The following is a 17336-nucleotide window of genomic DNA, read 5'->3' as shown; positions in this document are numbered from 1 at the left end:
AGTGTATTAGTTGTAACATGTGCAAATTACAGACACACACACATCTCTATTGTTGGTCCCTCACGAATATGCAAAGAGAAGCTTGTGATCCATCCTTGCACTGTTCCGCCACCTTGTGGCCAATAAAACACTAATTCAGTTTGATATTTTCCTTTTTTAATAACACATACAGTCATTCAATGAATTCAACAAATGCACACAGCGAAGCAGTATTACATTGTGTCGTTCATTTTCATTACAGTACTATACAAGTGCTGGCTACATTCATTTTTTTTTAAAGATGGATTTACACCAGGTGCAAAGATAACCTGCGTATTGCCTCAAAGAAACATGTTAGCAGGTGGTGACATCACACTCGGATGGTTGAAGTCCAACGTGACGCAGATCTGGTTTTGCTTTGGAATGAACTCGGTTGCAAACGCATACAAAATCCAACCTCCGTCTCCGGCCTTTTCAAGATAGAAGTCAGTGGTTCAAAAAAGTTACACAGAAACATATTGCTAAAAGGACCACACGTGAATGAGACATCGCAACTTTATGTCACTGTGACACAAATACAAAAACCTTTCATGGAAAGGGGGAAAAGTGCACTGATGCATGGTTCAAACTATGCAGAGGTAGAAGCGTTTTTTTTTTTTTTTCTCGAATAAAAACAAACTAAAAATCCGTGCCTCCATAATACGCTGTACTAAGTGCACGCGGACGTCGGTGTCACTAACTGACGGGTCGCTGTGATGAATGAGCAGGAACGGGGAAGGTTTTTGGTTTCGTCATTTGGAATTATGTCTACATGACTTGTTAATAAGCTCATGCGTGGCACTGTGGACGTGGAGGAGGGGGTGTGGCCAATGGCGAGGCATCACCTATAACCTACAGGCTGCAAGTTCCCAATTTATTTTTAAACAACTGTGCGCCGACATTGAACAAGCAAGCACAGATGTATGCATTTAATACAATATTGCCATAAAGACTGCTCTTGGGTCAGCAATTTCCTCCTGTCGGCCCGTCTTAGAATGTACTGCACAGTGCGCACACTGCACACAGAGTCTTTATTGTCTTTTGTTTTTCCAATTTCCCCAAAGGCACTTGAGACAACCCATGCTCCAGTTACTCACTGGATGTGACTGAAAGAAAAGGCAAATGTCCCGTATGCTGCCTTTTTTTCTTCAAATGTCACCCCATCATTGAGATCCAGCCCCTTTTATTTATATATATATATATATATATATATATATATATAAATAAAGTAACGTTTTCTTGATTGGCTTCAGTAGAACTCAACCAGATACTCGGGGTAAATCTGATTGCTGTCAAAAATGACGTAAATCTTTGGATTGGTCATATCGTCCACGCAACTGTCATAAAAGTTGGTGAAGCAGGCGTCCTTGGACGGCGGCCTGCAGTACATCGGGAGGCCGACTGTGTATTCGCCGACCAGCACTCTGGCCAGGAACATGGTCTTGTAGGGCGGCTCACTTGCAAATATTGGCGGGGCGAGTCCGTGCCTCTGCAGGATGGTGTTGTGCTTGCCCGTGGTGTGACAGAATTTACTGGAATATTTGGCGTCCCGGGCAAAGTAGCTTCCTGTTGGGGAGGGAACATTGAATAAAAAGGTGAGAAATAAGGCAGAAATAAATAAAGCAGTGCGGGAAAATTGTGTCGGGATGTTGAATCACTACACAGACAGGATGTACCTTTGCCATAGACGTCCCCGTGGCTTCCTGTCAGCCGCCAGTCAAAGTTAAACGTGCATATAGCTTGTATGTTGCTGTGTCCCGTGCCGTGAAACAGCATTCGCTCCTCAATGTCTAATGTGCGCTTGACTTTTCGCAACTGTGTTTTCTTCCTTGGGGGGAGAACCAATAAAAGACAACACAGAGTGCTGATCATCATTTTAGGGTGCGGCATGAAAAAACCCCTGTGATTTTACTTTAACCGGCGAAAAGATTTGTCTCTGGTAGGGGCTGGAAAAAAGTACTAAAATAAAAATACCCTCACGAATCCTCTGCTAACAAACAAGCACTTTTGGGAGAAGTGTGTACCTGCAGAAGAATTCCCATAAGTCAAGGTTCTGAATCCTCTGGATGGATTTGATGGGATGATCCATTGTCCTATCGTACAGTCTGGCCACTTCTTTAAACTCATACGTGTCTCGCCCGAGCTGGACAAGCTTCAAAGACACAATCACAGAATGGTAAAGCAGTCAAAGTAATAGAAACAATCGTAGGACTGGTATTTTTTTACTCACCTGATAGGGCTCATCAGTATTTATTCTCTCCCAATGGCATGGCACAGGCAAGGCAAGATTATCACATATAAACCTGACAGAATAAGTTTAGCAGAGAGAAAAGGGTTCAGTGGCCAGACAAATGTTTTTTTTTGAGGGGGGGGGGGCGTTTAAGCACCAAATCTTACCTGAAGCCAGTTGCGGAATGGAGGGAGCGTTTGATCGGTCGCTGCTTCCCTGTCGTTACATTTATCTGTCGCATCACTGGGGAGGAACGCAACGAACATTAGAGCCGAAGGAACTCACATTCGTGCACAATTTCTGGAGCAAGATTGATCCTGACTCCTAATGTTTAGCTAAGAAATCTTCACTTCTTTCCTCTCATGAGGGTTTGATATCACTGTACCGGAGAAGTCCAGTCTGTAGGTGTACTTGGCTGTGTAGAACTCCATGACACCTCGTTGGTTTCTGCCGTAGCACTGCTCAATCTGAGCACTGGTCACAGAGCAGGCTGCACTGGGATCAATCTGACAGGGGGATTTGAGGAACTCAAATTACTGTAACGGAGAGCTGAAACAGTGATTTGTAATTGAGTTTATTGGCAGCCATTTACATAAAGAGCCTTTCGACTCATACTCAGACATTGATAGAATTTGAAGATGTCCCATTAATTTGATGGAAAGAATTGACAAACAGCTTCAGAATGTATCTGCCAATTAAGAAAAAACATGTGTAATGTTTAATAAGATCAACAGTCCAACATCAATGAATGTTTCACTTGTAAAGGCAATTAAATTAATAAATTCAATTTCGAACAATGGTTGTCATTTTGACATGAAAAATACCAAATAATGAATTGACTATGGGAAAATAAATTAGGTAAACATAGCAGCGCCGCTTTCTTTAATACGCAAAGGTAACGGCTGAATGGAGATTAACAATGAAATGAGATTTGCAGTAATGGTTTCCAGTGATCTCCCGTGGGAATCTTATTGACTAAAGCAGAGAAAAGCCAGTGTGAGACAATGCACTGAGCACACACAGTGAGGGATCAAAGCCGTCATTGGTCACAGTAGACGGACTGCGTTGTGATGCCCCGTGAACTACCTCAAACATGTGCCAAACCCCACACTCGGCCAAGTAGAACCAGCACCACTTGGGATCCGAGGTGTCCATCTCCTCCATCTCCGTGGACTCCTCCTCGGACGATCTGATGGCTAACATGGCTCACTCTGAAAAGGGAACAAGTGAAAAGACGCGAACGCGCTCAGGCAAAAAACTACGATGGTGACACACAGCGAACTAAAAGTGCATGTTTTGAGCCACGGTCGCCATTGCTTGTTGTAATACACAAATTCCAAATAACACAGGAAACTACCTTATCAAGCTAGCATCATTTAGCGGCTGCCGCGCCCGAGTCCTCTCAGTTCAACGGGGAGGAGGGGGGGTGGTGGGGGTCTTACCGGTTTCCAGCCCGTCTCCAGCCGGGTGCCTGTTCTTATCGGGATGGAAGACCTTCATGCGTTATGATTCACAAAACATCGCGGATTCCAAATGAGAACGGGTGACTGACACGACGTAACATTTTCCTGTGTTCCTTTTTGGCGTTGTTTACCTTTACTTCCTGGTTGGTCACGCAGATAACGTCAGTGCGTCACCGGATGTGACTCCTCCCCCCTTTTGGGAGGAACAATGGTTTCCTGATTTTGTCCTGTCAGGTACAACATCTGCACAGATACGTTCGCGATTCTTTTTTAGAATTAAGAATACATGTAGTATATATTATTGTTAAATATTGCGCGTGTACAAGTAGGCGCCTGGTATGCAGCGCATTATCATAGAAAGAGAGATGTTTGCAACTCAGACACCTCACAGTGAGAAAAAGACGGGCGGGAAAGAGTTAAAAGTTGGTTGTCGATCCACTGTTGCATGTTTCACTTGAGTATTTTATTCATGTGTTACATGTTATACTTCCTATAATACTTTAATAATGCAAATGTCCGATAGCACCATATTATATATAGTGCGATAATACTCAACTAATAATTAAACTAACTATAAATATATTGCATTATGCATGAATCCGTATGTTTTCTCGTGGTGAGGGAGCGTCCCCGAGGACTGCGTGTGCTGCTAGTGTGCGCGTGTGTTTGTGTGGCGTCCATCAGGACACGCCCTCCTTTTACTACTCCGATTTTGTGGAAACTTTTGCTTAGTCTCTGGATTTTATTCACGGAGTCCGCTGCCAGCCCCCACGGGTGAGTTGCGTGCATTCAAAACTCTCTTTAAAAGCTTGAAATATTTGCCTCAATATGTTCTTACTGTAGTTATTTTTTACAGCACAAGTTTATCAAGTTAATACCATTATGTCTTGGAAGTTGTTTGCAGTTATTGGCATCGGGAGTTGGATGGTTTTGTTTAATCTGGCGTTCAGGGGAGAAGGGTATTAATAGACTGCTGTCTCAGCTTTTGGGATGTTAATGATAATGACACTTTAATGACCTCTGGACCGTAACAGCCAGAAAAGGATATAGCAGACGCAGTTTGCATTTCACCCGTGTTTATTATCTGTGTGTGGATACAACAGACAGACGGAACATGACTGAAGAAACGCCCATGGCGACTCCTGCAGGGATCTCTGCACCGGATGAAGGGGCCCCTCCTCAGAGAGGGGATCAGGCGAGGGGGAAATGGGGCAACAAAATGGAGTTCTTATTCTCCATGGCTGGGGAAATTATTGGCCTCGGGAATGTTTGGCGTTTCCCTTTTCTGTGCTATAGAAACGGAGGAGGTAAGGGATGTGTGTTTGTGTGCGTGTGTGTGTGTGTGTGTGTGTGTGTGTGTGTGCGTGTGTGTGAGTGTGCGTGTGTGCACACGTGTATTTGCATGTTTGCATGTGTTAATGTATGGATTTTCTGAGAGAGATGGAAAACAGATCATGTTGATAATGAGCGAGAAGGAGATGTTACTGACACTTACCCCTCCCTTTTTTCCCAAAACATTTCAGATCATCCCATTTTGGCCTCCTATCTTATATTTTATCTTAGATACCAATCTCAACATATTCTTATTTGCAGCGTGCCAATATTCGTGTAAACCCAACCTTACCTCCCATACAAGTGACTCTTTTTAATTGGTATGTGTATTGGCAGGTATCTTCTTCATCCCTTACTTTGTGTTCCTCTTCTTCTGCGGCATCCCGGTCTTCTTCCTGGAGACGGCGATGGGCCAGTACACCAGTGAGGGTGGGGTGACCGCCTGGAGGAAGATGTGCCCCATGTTCCAGGGTAAAGACGACGCTTTTTTTAGTGGAATTACTCAACAACGCATCTGTTGACATGCAGGAAATGCACATTTTTACATGAAATGCTTCCAGTCACGTAGTGGGAAGACTTTAAGGGGAATATGTACCGACACAAATAGATCAGTCAAACCAGACTTATTGTGAAAGTTTGTGAAAACTCAAGTTGTCCTGCAGGAGTGGGCATTGCTGCCCAAGTGATTGTGGGCTATCTGAACATCTACTACATCGTGGTGTTGTCCTGGGCCATCTTCTACTTGTATAACTCCTTCAAAAGTCCGTTGCCCTGGTCTACATGTGACAACTGGTGGAACACTAGTAAGTCACGCTCTGGGAAAAAAATCAATGCTGGCTTGTTTGTACACGTCTGTATTTGATCCGCGGCGTTTGCTTTGTTACAGCATTGACAGAAACATTTTCAAGCGTGCGACATCCAACTCAACCTCATCTCTCTTTCCTCAGTGCAATGTCGGGGCCACTCCAGCGTCTTCGGCAACCCGCATTTGTTTCAGCCTGGCTCCAACTGGTCGTTCCTCTACAACATCTCATCATCTGACTATCTATATAACTCCACTGACCTGTAAGTTGCTGTAATCTCTATATTGCAGCTGTAACTGGTAAACTATCACCTCTGATAGGCGGATGGCCAACAATCCAATTTACTCCTCGACCCGTAGTCCCCTGAAGTTTATGTACATGCTTCCTTCACCGAACTGTAAAGGTTTTAAGAGAAAACTAGCTAATAAGTGTGTCCTAGTAAAGCACCAAGCTAACTATTGTTGAATGCAGTATCATATTCAACTCGGCAGTGTAAAGCTGAATAGCTGCCAATTGATGGTTTTCACTCCCACTACATTCCCTAAAATGCAAGGAAACAAAGATGGGATTAGTGTTGGCCTCCGTGAATGTAGCAGCATTTTGACACACCCATGCATTCATGGGTTCAGAGCCGGAGGTTCTTATATCTGTTTCTGTAATAAAAAGGAAAGTATAAATGTGAACAGTACACAGAATAAAGATAAATGATTTAAATGCAATAGTGGTTGTAAAAAATGGGAGAAAAATGCCATATTTATATAATAGACATGATGGTAGATTTTGATACCACTCTCATATAGTAAATAAAACATTTGAATAATAATGATTAAAAACTGTTATAGTAATATCTGACTTTTCAAAGCTGAAACAATGCAGATGCATTATTCTGAATTACTATCGACTTTCAAATCACATAACTTACTTGCTTATGTTTTAAATATATATATTTCCAGGGATGAACCATACAAGTCTGCCAGGTCACCCGAAGAGGAGTTCTGGCTGTGAGAAACACACACACACACACGCACATGCACACGCACACGCACACACGCGTGCTCATCTGAAACATTCCTCAGCAATCACTTTCAGCCTGGCCTGCCTGAGGCCACACTGTAAAAAACAACCTAGAGAATCTACTCATTAAATGTGAGGTGACAATCTGCACTCGGTTTGTTTGGGTAGATTGTTTAAAGTAAAGCGTACCTACGTTTTAGAACTAAGATACATTATTGTTTAATTGTTATTAAAAATTGAACAATATGACTTATTAACCATTACTTAATCAGGGAAGGTAAGCCTAATTTCATTAGGCTGTAGTGGTTACTGTCCAAACATAGGTAGTGTATAGGTAGCAGCATCCCCCGCGGAGGTCGAGGGATCACACAGCTCTATTTTAGTAAAGTATTTGTAGATATTTTGAGACATGGATGCTGCTCCCCACATGACAATCCCCTGATTTGTTGTAAGGTATTGAGAAATCCCTCAGCTGCACTCAGTTACAAATGATGAGAACAATATGTGCTCTGTTTCCTGCAACTTCTATAATATAAACCAAAGCGAATCAAAACCAAACCATCGCAGAGTTTCGCATCTGCATTTCTTCGTTGAGATGCTTCATCATTGGTTGCGAGCTGGGTAACCCGCTGTGGCACAAGGCTTGTGAAAAAAGGAACTATTTGTATTCAAGCACACATGCACACATCCATCAGCCCGCGTGTTATTTGCAGAGGATGCACAGTTAGACATGTGTTTACGTGCCGGATCTCCTTTCTCACAGGCACCGTGTGTTAAGGATGTCAGGTGACATGTCCCTGGGGAAGGTCCACTGGGACCTGGCTTTGTGTCTCCTGCTTGCCTGGATTATTTGTTACTTCTGCATCTTTAAGGGAATCAAATGGACCGGAAAGGCGGGTGCTATTTTTTATTTTTTGCTTCCTTCATACGGAATGATATGAGTTATTGATTTTTATCTGGAGTCTTTTTTTGTATGCATTTTCTGCTTGCAGGTGGTGTACTTCACTGCTACATTCCCCTACCTGATGCTGTTAATCCTCTTCATCCGGGGAGTGACACTCCCGGGAGCCTGGGACGGAATTAGATATTACCTCACGCCTGACTTAAGCAGGATCTATGATCCACGTGTAAGAATCCAACCATATTTGCTTTAGAAATACAGCATTACAAACGTCATTGCTCTGCTTATGCCTCGAACCTTCTCTCTCTGTTAGATGGCTCTGTGATCTAACAGGATGAATACACTGCCCTGTTTTCTCTTCCCACTCTTTTTGCCTTCAGTCTGATTTCCGGTCCCAAGTCTCGAGTCTCAACAAGAAAGGCAAAGCTTTTCAGTCCGATATTAAAGAAAAACACCCCCCTTGCGTGCACGTTAACATCATAACACAGGAGCTTAAACAATACCTGCTAATCTCTGATTTATTTAGCAGATCTGTCATTCAGTCAGCATAATGACACACTAAAAAGGGAATTTAAGAAAGACAGCCGGTGAGTGGTCGGTGGTCTGGACACATTCTCATGCACAATGACAGCCTCAGTCTCTGCCAGCGACAGTTGCATAAGAGAAGGACTCTTTCTCCCACAAAATAGATCTGGCCTCTTACTTCCCCTCGGCCTGCTTCATCTCTATCGCCGTCTTCCTCTTGACAGTTCAGAGCAGCGCTTCGGGGGTCAGATGTAATAACCAGAAGGTTAACCCTCACACAGCGCCTTCCTCTTCCTCTTTGTGCATGAGGACATGCATGTTTGCATGCATATTCCAGTCGGTAGTGAGTGGCCCTTGTATGAACATCTATTCACACAGAAAAATCCTAAAATGTTTGGGTGTTCGTTGATGAGGGAAAGAAAGAAATCCAAAGCACGCATCAAAATCCCTTCAATGTAATGGCTTAGTTATTTAAAACCAAAAAACAAACTTGCGACGTGTTTTCAACATCTAAGCTTCTTCACTGACTCATAAAAAGTCTACTCAAACGTATCTGCACCAACATGGGAATGTAATCGGGCTGGTCAAATGAGGTTCTGTGTCGGAAAGCAGTGTTATGCAACCCCACATGCTTTTAAAAAACAATCTGTTTCTGATTCGTCCTTCTTTAGCACGCATGCATGTTTCTGCTTCAACCACAGAGGAAATCATGGACAAGCTGCGGTCCACATCTGGGTTCCGTTTGCACCCCCGTCTCCCTTCCCTCGTGTGCATGAGAATCTCGATGCAGAGCAGTCGAGTGGAGCTCATGTCTCCGAAGACGTGAACAGTTTCCTCTTCGTCTGGTGTCAGATTCACTGACTCGCCGATAAGTCGGTCCCGAACAAGGGGCCCGTGTATTTCACGGCGGCATCGCCAGCAGTGTCTTCGACTTGGACGAGCCTCACGGTGCTGTCGGGGGCCTTTAATGTTAACCAGATGCTGACAGAACGAGGGCCCCGGGGGACAGACACGCAATAGTGTCAATAAACCCGCCCACACACACCAGCCAGAATGGACGCACACATGGAGCACACTCACTCTCGGGGTTGTTTAAAAAAACAATTTTGTATATAATCTGCATTCCGACGCGAGCGCGGAAAATGCCACATGGTTATAACTGGCGTAAAGCACAGCTGCAAAGCAATTCTGGTTATTTCTTTTAACCTGGCAAGTTATTTTCTTATTGCCCTTAAAGACATTTGATTTGATCTTACCCGCTCTAGGTGTGGCATGACGCGGGGACTCAGGTGTTCTTCTCCTACGCCGTGTGTCAGGGGGTGCTGACCGCCCTGGGCAGCTACAACAAATACAACAACAACTGCTATCGGTCAGTGGCCTCGCACGCAGCACACGGCCACTTTTTACGGTTTGACGTTCTCGTGCTGGGTGACAGCGCGGGCTTTTGTTCTCGCCATGTTGCAGGGATTGCATGGCACTGTGTTGCCTGAACAGCGCCACCAGTATCTTTGCTGGTTTTGTCGTGTTCTCGGTGCTGGGATTCATGGCTCAGGACATGGGCATGTCCATGGAGAACGTTGTTTCTTCAGGTGAGTTCTTTCCGTCCTTTTCAGGATCTGCGTCTTTTATTTGACTGCTTGATTTGACGGTTGCTATTTTTTTTTTCATGCATTGTAAATGATCCAATATTCATATTCGAGTAACTAGAAAAAACAATCATTACATTGTTGGATCATCTGAATAATTGTAGATCGACAACGTCCACTACATGTCCACAATGTCCACTAGATGGCATCTCAAGGAACACACAGCAGAAATATTTCATACCTAAATGTTTCCTTTAGTGTTGTCTGGTGGGTTCAGAACTGTAACGTGGTAAAAGATGCATTCATGTGCCTCCTACAGGTCCCGGTCTGATCTTTTTGACATATCCAAGGGCTCTGTCCCTGCTGCCCGGCTCCTCCTTCTGGTCTGTGCTCTTCTTCCTCATGATCCTCTTCCTGGGCCTGGACAGTCAGGTATTGTATTCGCTGCAGTGTGTCATGTGGTGATCCCTTCTGAGCTGATGGCTTCCTCTCCCCACAGTTTGTGTGCGTGGAGAGCATGGCCACGGCCCTCACAGACTTGTTCCCACATCGCCTGAGGAGGCCGGGCCGCAGGGAGCTGCTGACCCTGGTCATAGCCGTTGTTTGTTTTCTATTGGGGCTGCCGCTCATCACTGAGGTAACCAGCCAGAGGGGCATTGGGACAATGAGATCATTTGAATTTAGCGTGATTGTGCACGATAATAAGGTACGATTTAGTAGTTGTTTAATACCCCTATTTGGCGACTCTCAGCATGCTGAGGTTTTAAGTAAGAAAGCGAACATGGATGAACATATACCTGTTAAAGATGAGAAGATCAGCATGCTGTCATTTAGCTTTGAGCTTCTGCATAGCCTCAAACAACTGCTGCTGCGGCGGTAAACTCTTACAAGCCAAATCAAACAAAGCATAAACGTGAGCTTTTCCGTTTTAATGTTTCTTTTTTTCGGCTCTTGTTTCAGGGAGGGATTGTCGTCTTCCAGCTCATTGACTTCTATGGTCCTAGTGGAATCACTCTGCTCTTTATAGCCTGTTTTGAGACCATTGTCATCGGATGGGTGTATGGTGAGTCGAGCCATGTTGTGTAATGGCTACGCAACATATATCCAACAGGGAACTGCTGCTTGGCACTTGTTTCATCAGTCTAATCAACTTCCTGCAGCTGTACAACATCTGTAAGGAATCATTATGCAAAGTTTTATTTTCATATATTACTTTGAAAGAGCTCTATTAACACAACACAAAAAATGTTTAACACGCTCCTGTGCTTATATTCTGAATGACTTTCTATAACATTACATTTGCATATGCGGCAAGTACATTTTTTTTCTGTAGGTCTAATAATTCAGGTATCCACTTTATAAACACTGTATTCTTAAAGGCTGTGCACTTTCTGGTGCAGAGACAATGAATCCTACTGACTCTATTTGTGTAATGTACAACCTCAAGAAGAAGCGTGTCCGTGAGGTTGGAAGGATGAGTGCTCCACCTGCTGGGCTGAAACCAAAAGCAACACGCTAAACTAACCGAAGCGCGGCATGTTTTACTACAACCTTTCAATGTTTCCATGCTTTTCTCTTTACCCCAAATGTGTTCGGATATGTCCATGGCCTACACCATAAAAATCCTCCTTTTCAACGTCCCTGTCTTCCTCCGCCATCAGTCTGGATAAATCTTCTGAGCTCTCACATCTTCCCACACCATCATTATCCGCAGTATTACTGGCTAAATTACAAAATGTGCGTGGGGAGTTCAGTATCCTCTGATTTGAAACATCCCGCCCATCTTTGTGTGTATGCACAGTGATTCATTTCTCTGGTGCTGAAATGTGCATTTTCTTTGCAAAAACCACTCGCTCTTCGGAGTGAGGGTCAGCAGCACATCTTCTACTAATGAAGAGTGAGCTATCGATCCGTTGCTGCAGCTGCTTCCTCATCCCCACTTTGAGTTATTTAGCCAACCGTTGGGCCGCTCTGCCTCTTCTGAGTGGGTCTGTGTAAAACGTGCAGAAACAACCTCACTCAAACGTAAACAAGCCTCTCACCTTCCTCCCACGCGTAGATGCAATTAGTTTACAGATCATTTTTTAAAGTTGTGTCCAATTCTCTTTAATGCTATTTTTTTATTCCGTGAATGTTGCTCCATCAGCAAGATCAGGAACCCGACTAATCTCATCAGCCTCCATCTTTTTTCCTCTGGTTATTTTGGGAAACAAATGAACAATTTTATAGCTCACAAAAAAATACCACAATGCTTTGGCTTCAACATCTCGTTGTGTTTTTAGTTTCCTGTAAAAGTAAAAGCTGTTTATGCCCTTTGATTGACCGACTCCTCTGGTCCATGACTTTGCAGGTGCGGACCGTTTCTATGACAACATTCAGGACATGATTGGGTACCGACCGTTCCCCGTGCTGAAGTACTGCTGGTTGTTCATCACGCCGCTCATTTGTGGGGTGAGATACTCACGTCTCTCTACCTCGATTCCTTTAATTCTCCCGATCGCAGATCCTTTGCTGCCTCTTGTCCTTGTTTCATCTGGTTGCTCCTCTCTCATGACCTTTAGTATATTTGCTAAGTGCTTCATATTTTTCATTTTGACACATCACTTCGCTTGAGTTCACACACGTGAAATGTAAATTGAGACTGCAGATTATTCCAAAAGGAGTGTTAACGTTTCTGTTTTTAAACCACAATGTACTGCATGATTGGTACAAGGTCAGAAAAGTAATTCATACAGAATCTTGTGAGTCTTACTTAGAGCAACTTTTCACCCTCAGTGTTTTCTTATGAAATAATGCTTGAAATATTAGCAGAAGCTACACTTTTACAAATTACAGAATTGTTCAGTAATTGCATCTCCCTATTTACCCGATTCGAAAATGTTTCAACCATATATTTTCTAAACTATTTGATTAAATTTCAAGATGATTTTATAAGCCTGCTGTAAGCTGTCACTCCGCTCTATCTTGGTCTTGGTTGTTTATTGTTTCTCAAGCACAACAAAGGACACCACGGCACTTGTCTAAGCTTTTTAAATGCTCGTCCCCTAGGTCACATTAATATATGAAGTTACAAATTCATACCGTCTCACCGTGTATGACTATGAAATCGGTGCCTGGGGCACAAGTTTTGCCTCGCTCCTCATCCTCGCTCCACTGATGTGCATCCCACTATTCGTTTTGGTCTCCCTGTATCGGGTGAGTGAATTAAATTTTTTTTTTTAAATATATGCATATATGTTTTTTAATAACTGTGTCACAATCACAAACATTATGTCTTAATTGCTTTTCCCTCCTAAAAATCAGAATCCTCTAAACATGAGTACACCATCGAGTGACCTGCGGCAGGCTCGACCAGACAAGCCAATTCTCACACTGTGTGGACGCGTCATCTTCAAGGGGCAGGCCAAGCCCAGCCGGCACGCGGCGGAAAACAAAGGCGGTGTGATGATGGTGGAACCCGTCGGGGTTTGATGACGGCCTGTTATGGTGCATAACGGTCATCGTTGGACAAAACTACAAGTGTTTACACATTTCATATTCAGGGACAGTTATATTTTTTTCATGTTTTTTTAAAAATAATAATGCAAAAGTCCCACAAAATGTACATTTTTATAAACACCATTTAGCCTATACTCTAAGTGGCTTATAAATGTCTTTGTTCACAGAAACAGTAATACTCCAGCAGACCTTCTAGCCGACTATGATGTGGAAAAAATATGGTTTTCGCCTTAAAAACATGCATCTGGAGAATTTGAATCAGTTCCATGTTTTACTCGCAGTTGCAAATTTTAGAAGCATTTTGTCATCGCATGTCTAATACTGTTAAAACTGTGACATCCTACAATGTTGATCTAATCAAAACACAATTAAGCTACGCTGGATTTGATGATTTACTGCAGTGGTGCTGTCATGTCCATTACGGGTTTGTACACTGCTAGGTTGACTTTTGTTTAGATGGATACATCTATAAAGCCATGATATAAGTCACAATAGCAACGGACCTCATTAATCTCATTAAACATATTCCCATGCTTATTATCCTGCTGTTGTGTGTCTCTTTTATTTCCATCCATATTGATTTCTGACCAGGGAGGATAAACATTCAATGAAAGTTCAGGACGATCTGCTTTTCAGGTCAGTTAACAAATATCATGTTTTCTTTCAAAAGTAGAACATAAAGTAAGATATTATCCAGGTGTGTGTTTCTCTCTACCTTATTTCTGTCATGCTAAAAGTGCAATAACTTGTGTATGTGTGATTCTACAGGCCGTGTAAACTTGCTCCATCCCAGCAGCAGGTTCAGTCATCTGTGTGATCTGAACCGGCATTCAATTAAAAGACAATTCCGGATGCTGGCCTCCCACCTCGTTTCGCCCGCTGACTGGGATCAAACTGAACCGGACGACACCGAACGACCGTCGGTCCCAAAAAAATGTGTCTTTTTTTGATGAACCAATCATTGGGTGATGTGCGTCTTTTGACATTGGTATAATTTTTTCTCACAAAGATACAAATCAATAACCAGGAAGTTCCTCACGTGACAGAAAGCAGTGGAAGGGAAAAGCCTGGCAACTGGTTTTGTCAATTGATGGCCCTGCGCTTAATTTAGAAGCTGCAGGTTGCCCGAGGGTGGATACAAATAGGTCCACAAGTGGTATTTACATTCACAGAAACTACTCATCGATCTTTATATAACTAGTCGTTAAACCAGCTGCAATACAACTGAATACAGCTGTCATTCAAATACAGAATGGTGAGTAAATGTTGGACGGGGGGGACGTTATTAGATCAATGGAAACAGCAATAAAATTAGACCATTCATTTGTTTTATTTGAAGGGTAAAATAATAGATGCAGTTTTTGTATTTTCTTAACATTTTTGCGTTGGAAAATATTCCATCCAATGTTCACAGTGTTCAATTGTAGAAAGATAATATTTTTAAGTGTTATACAAAGTATGGAAAACATGATAGAAATATGACGTTATTGCTTTGTGTATTCATTCCAGTCTCAATTCCTTCTCATCTTAAAGCTTCAACTCAAATGCTTGATCAAAACTAAAAAGGATGAAGGCAACGCTGAATGCGTCACAGTAACGGATTGTAAAACTTGGAGTAACATAGGATGATGTGAAGGGAGATGGAAGGACAGCAGCATGAAATGGAGAATGAGGGGATTGATAGATCTCCAGGGACCAATAGTCATTTCAGACATTTCAATGCCCTGTCACTTCCTTCATCTTGTTCAGTCTTTCTATTTTTTTCCTTTTATATGTATATATTTATATATATAGAATTTCATTTCCAGGGATGGGCCTTTCATCTCATAGCCCTCCTATCTACCCAGCCGTCGCATTTTTATCTCACTATCCTTTCATTTGGCCTCTCAACTCCATGTTCCCTTTGTACTCATCATTGCAGTGATCTATCAGCCTGTGCCTCCCCCATCATCCTCATCGTCATCATTCATCTTTTTACTCTTCCTCTCTCTCATTACCACAACGATGCTCTCTTTGCGGTATTCCTTGCCCTGCATTGGTCCTTAAGCTGTGGGAATGTATGCAGTATGTGTTGTTCTACGTAAAGCCGTACGTGATACTGTTGGTGGTGTAAGCCTCTTATCTAATCATGCAAGTCGCTTCTGGGTGTTCTTTGCTTTATAATAACTTCCGCGGAACACAGCAGCTCGCTACGACGCCTCAGAGACAGCAGTTGCTTCTCGGCTTCTTTACCTTGTTAACATGAATAACATTAATTCAAAAATAATCCAAAGTTGATCATATTTTTGCACGGACTTAAATTTGAAGTTCTAATGGTTTTATATATTACAATAAAAAATGTTGCCCTGTTGCATAAACCTCTCGTCGCACGGATGGTGACACTCGCATTCAACAAAACAACTTAATCTTTTTTTTTTAATCTTAATCAATTTATGTGTCCTAACGCAGTGCAGCTCTCCAAATAATGTAATGGACGGAATGCATCAAATATTCAGGCCAGCAAGCATGTCAAGGTATATATACATATTTGATGCACTTCCATTAACATTTGGTAGAATCAGCACCAACTACCAGCTCTCTCGTATTCTCCACAGATACATATTTTCTTTGTTGAATGCAATAAATCTGTCGCAACATTATTATTCTCAACATTCGTCCAAAGGAATATTGACAATTCACAAAAAAACAGTTTTCAGCGCACACCATTTATTTTCAATATTGCATATGAGCCGGTACTCTTGATGTTTGGTTGCTGCAGGCGCTCGTTACGGAGTGACAGCACCCGAGCTCATGCATACAAATGACTGTGGCGCTAACGTTTACCTCTATGGGCACACGAGATCCATCTCAGACGTCTCCATATTACATTTTCATCACAAAGTGTCAAATGAGATACCACAATGGATTTAATGGTGGTCTTTAGCCAACACACCACAACAACTATTCCCTCATTAGTTCCTCACTATTTAGGTCCCTTCACCCTGCCTGGTCGTCTTCTCAAGTGCTGCTTAAACTGTACACATCTTTAGGCTGCATTGAAAACCTTAGCAGGGATCAGGCGGATGATAGAAGCCCTCGCTATGGGTGTAATTAAGCTTTGGACGTGATTAAATCTATTATATTTGAAAGCCATTATCTACTTTCCCCAATCACCAGCACGGCAACGGGCTACAGGGCTGCTAATGGCATTGTTGTACTATTCATTAGTCTTTGTAATGGCCTGCTGCGAGTATATCTGGAGAAGATATTAATGTGAGGAGGTTACCTACAAGGAAGAGTGGCTCATGCCTGATATCTCATTTCATTATTATTAATGAAGACATTTTTGCTTTCACGAGAGTGATTAACAAGACAATGTATGCGGTGTGACTGTATCCGCTCCCCGGAACCAGTGCAGTGGTTTATAGATTAACTACAAGGTTCACGGTGGCCTGATGAACACGTGTTAACGAGCATTAAAGTGAAACCGCATCTTTCCAAAATCACTCCCTGTTTCTTGAAGAAATGAAGGTCTTAACATAACAATGCCAACAAACACACACAACATACACTGGCTATTACTTTATAGCTGACATTTTTTATTGTTTTTTTCTTACACTGTATTTGTCATAGACAAACATTTCTACAGTTAATTTAAGCAAATGAAATCACCATACTAGTTTCCTGCTTATTTTCCACGTTGAGTTCCTCTCAACTTCAATGAACTATAATTGTCGATTAAGTCTACGGTCGACACCGTTTAACAAAAGTTGGGCAAAGTCTTGCTTGGATACCTATTAAATGCCCAAGAAGGGACTATTTGGCACCTAATCACGAGATGATTGTAATAAAGCGTCCGTTTCAGAGGCGATCTATGGCAAACAGCTCAGTCATATAGCGTGGCACACTACACAGAGCTCTCTGCATCACAATATATAAATCCCCCTCTGTCTGTGTGTGAGCGTGTTGGTTTACATAGCGTCCTGG

General features: G+C 42.6%; 2 protein-coding genes across 3 annotated transcripts; one reads left to right on the top strand and one right to left on the bottom strand.

Annotated features, from left to right (window-relative positions):
- Positions 1–139: 139 nt before the first annotated feature.
- Positions 140–3912, bottom strand: LOC120817699 (protein mono-ADP-ribosyltransferase PARP11). Of its 2 annotated transcripts, none has more exons than XM_040174158.2 (8): positions 3691–3912; positions 3335–3459; positions 2634–2754; positions 2416–2491; positions 2249–2321; positions 2043–2170; positions 1695–1846; positions 140–1584 (listed from the first exon to the last, which is right to left on the bottom strand). In XM_040174158.2, the coding sequence occupies exons 2-8, from the start codon at positions 3449–3451 to the stop codon at positions 1268–1270; spliced, it is 984 nt and encodes a 327-aa protein (XP_040030092.1). In that variant the 5' UTR covers positions 3452–3459; positions 3691–3912; the 3' UTR covers positions 140–1267. The 2 variants fall into 2 exon arrangements, with proteins under 2 accessions (XP_040030092.1, XP_040030093.1); XM_040174159.2 differs by having other exon boundaries at positions 3606–3853.
- LOC120817696 (sodium- and chloride-dependent betaine transporter-like) lies at positions 3891–13910 on the top strand. The gene is made up of 16 exons (XM_040174155.2): positions 3891–4485; positions 4815–5018; positions 5380–5514; positions 5706–5846; positions 5991–6108; positions 6800–6847; positions 7624–7753; positions 7853–7987; positions 9552–9655; positions 9751–9875; positions 10192–10304; positions 10372–10509; positions 10833–10935; positions 12223–12323; positions 12921–13067; positions 13176–13910. The coding sequence occupies exons 2-16, from the start codon at positions 4826–4828 to the stop codon at positions 13341–13343; spliced, it is 1899 nt and encodes a 632-aa protein (XP_040030089.2). The 5' UTR covers positions 3891–4485; positions 4815–4825; the 3' UTR covers positions 13344–13910.
- Positions 13911–17336: the final 3426 nt, after the last annotated feature.

The sequence above is a fragment of the Gasterosteus aculeatus genome, chromosome 4 (assembly GCF_964276395.1).
Source record: "Gasterosteus aculeatus chromosome 4, fGasAcu3.hap1.1, whole genome shotgun sequence".
Classification (NCBI taxonomy): Eukaryota; Metazoa; Chordata; class Actinopteri; order Perciformes; family Gasterosteidae; genus Gasterosteus; species Gasterosteus aculeatus.
This window is presented reverse-complemented; position numbering and strand designations above follow the sequence as displayed.

Excerpts from the sequence above, each read along its gene's own strand:
- LOC120817699 (XM_040174158.2), bottom strand. The coding sequence starts at position 3,451 with ATGTTAGCCATCAGATCGTCCGAGGAGGAGTCCACGGAGATGGAGGAG. Across the intron at positions 2,755-3,334 it reads GGGTTTGGCACATGTTTGAG|ATTGATCCCAGTGCAGCCTG; the intron begins GTAGTTCACGGG and ends TCCCCCTGTCAG. Across the intron at positions 1,847-2,042 it reads TTATGGGAATTCTTCTGCAG|GAAGAAAACACAGTTGCGAA; the intron begins GTACACACTTCT and ends TCTCCCCCCAAG.
- LOC120817696 (XM_040174155.2), top strand. The coding sequence starts at position 4,826 with ATGACTGAAGAAACGCCCATGGCGACTCCTGCAGGGATCTCTGCACCG. Across the intron at positions 6,848-7,623 it reads CCCGAAGAGGAGTTCTGGCT|GCACCGTGTGTTAAGGATGT; the intron begins GTGAGAAACACA and ends CCTTTCTCACAG. Across the intron at positions 10,936-12,222 it reads TGTCATCGGATGGGTGTATG|GTGCGGACCGTTTCTATGAC; the intron begins GTGAGTCGAGCC and ends ATGACTTTGCAG.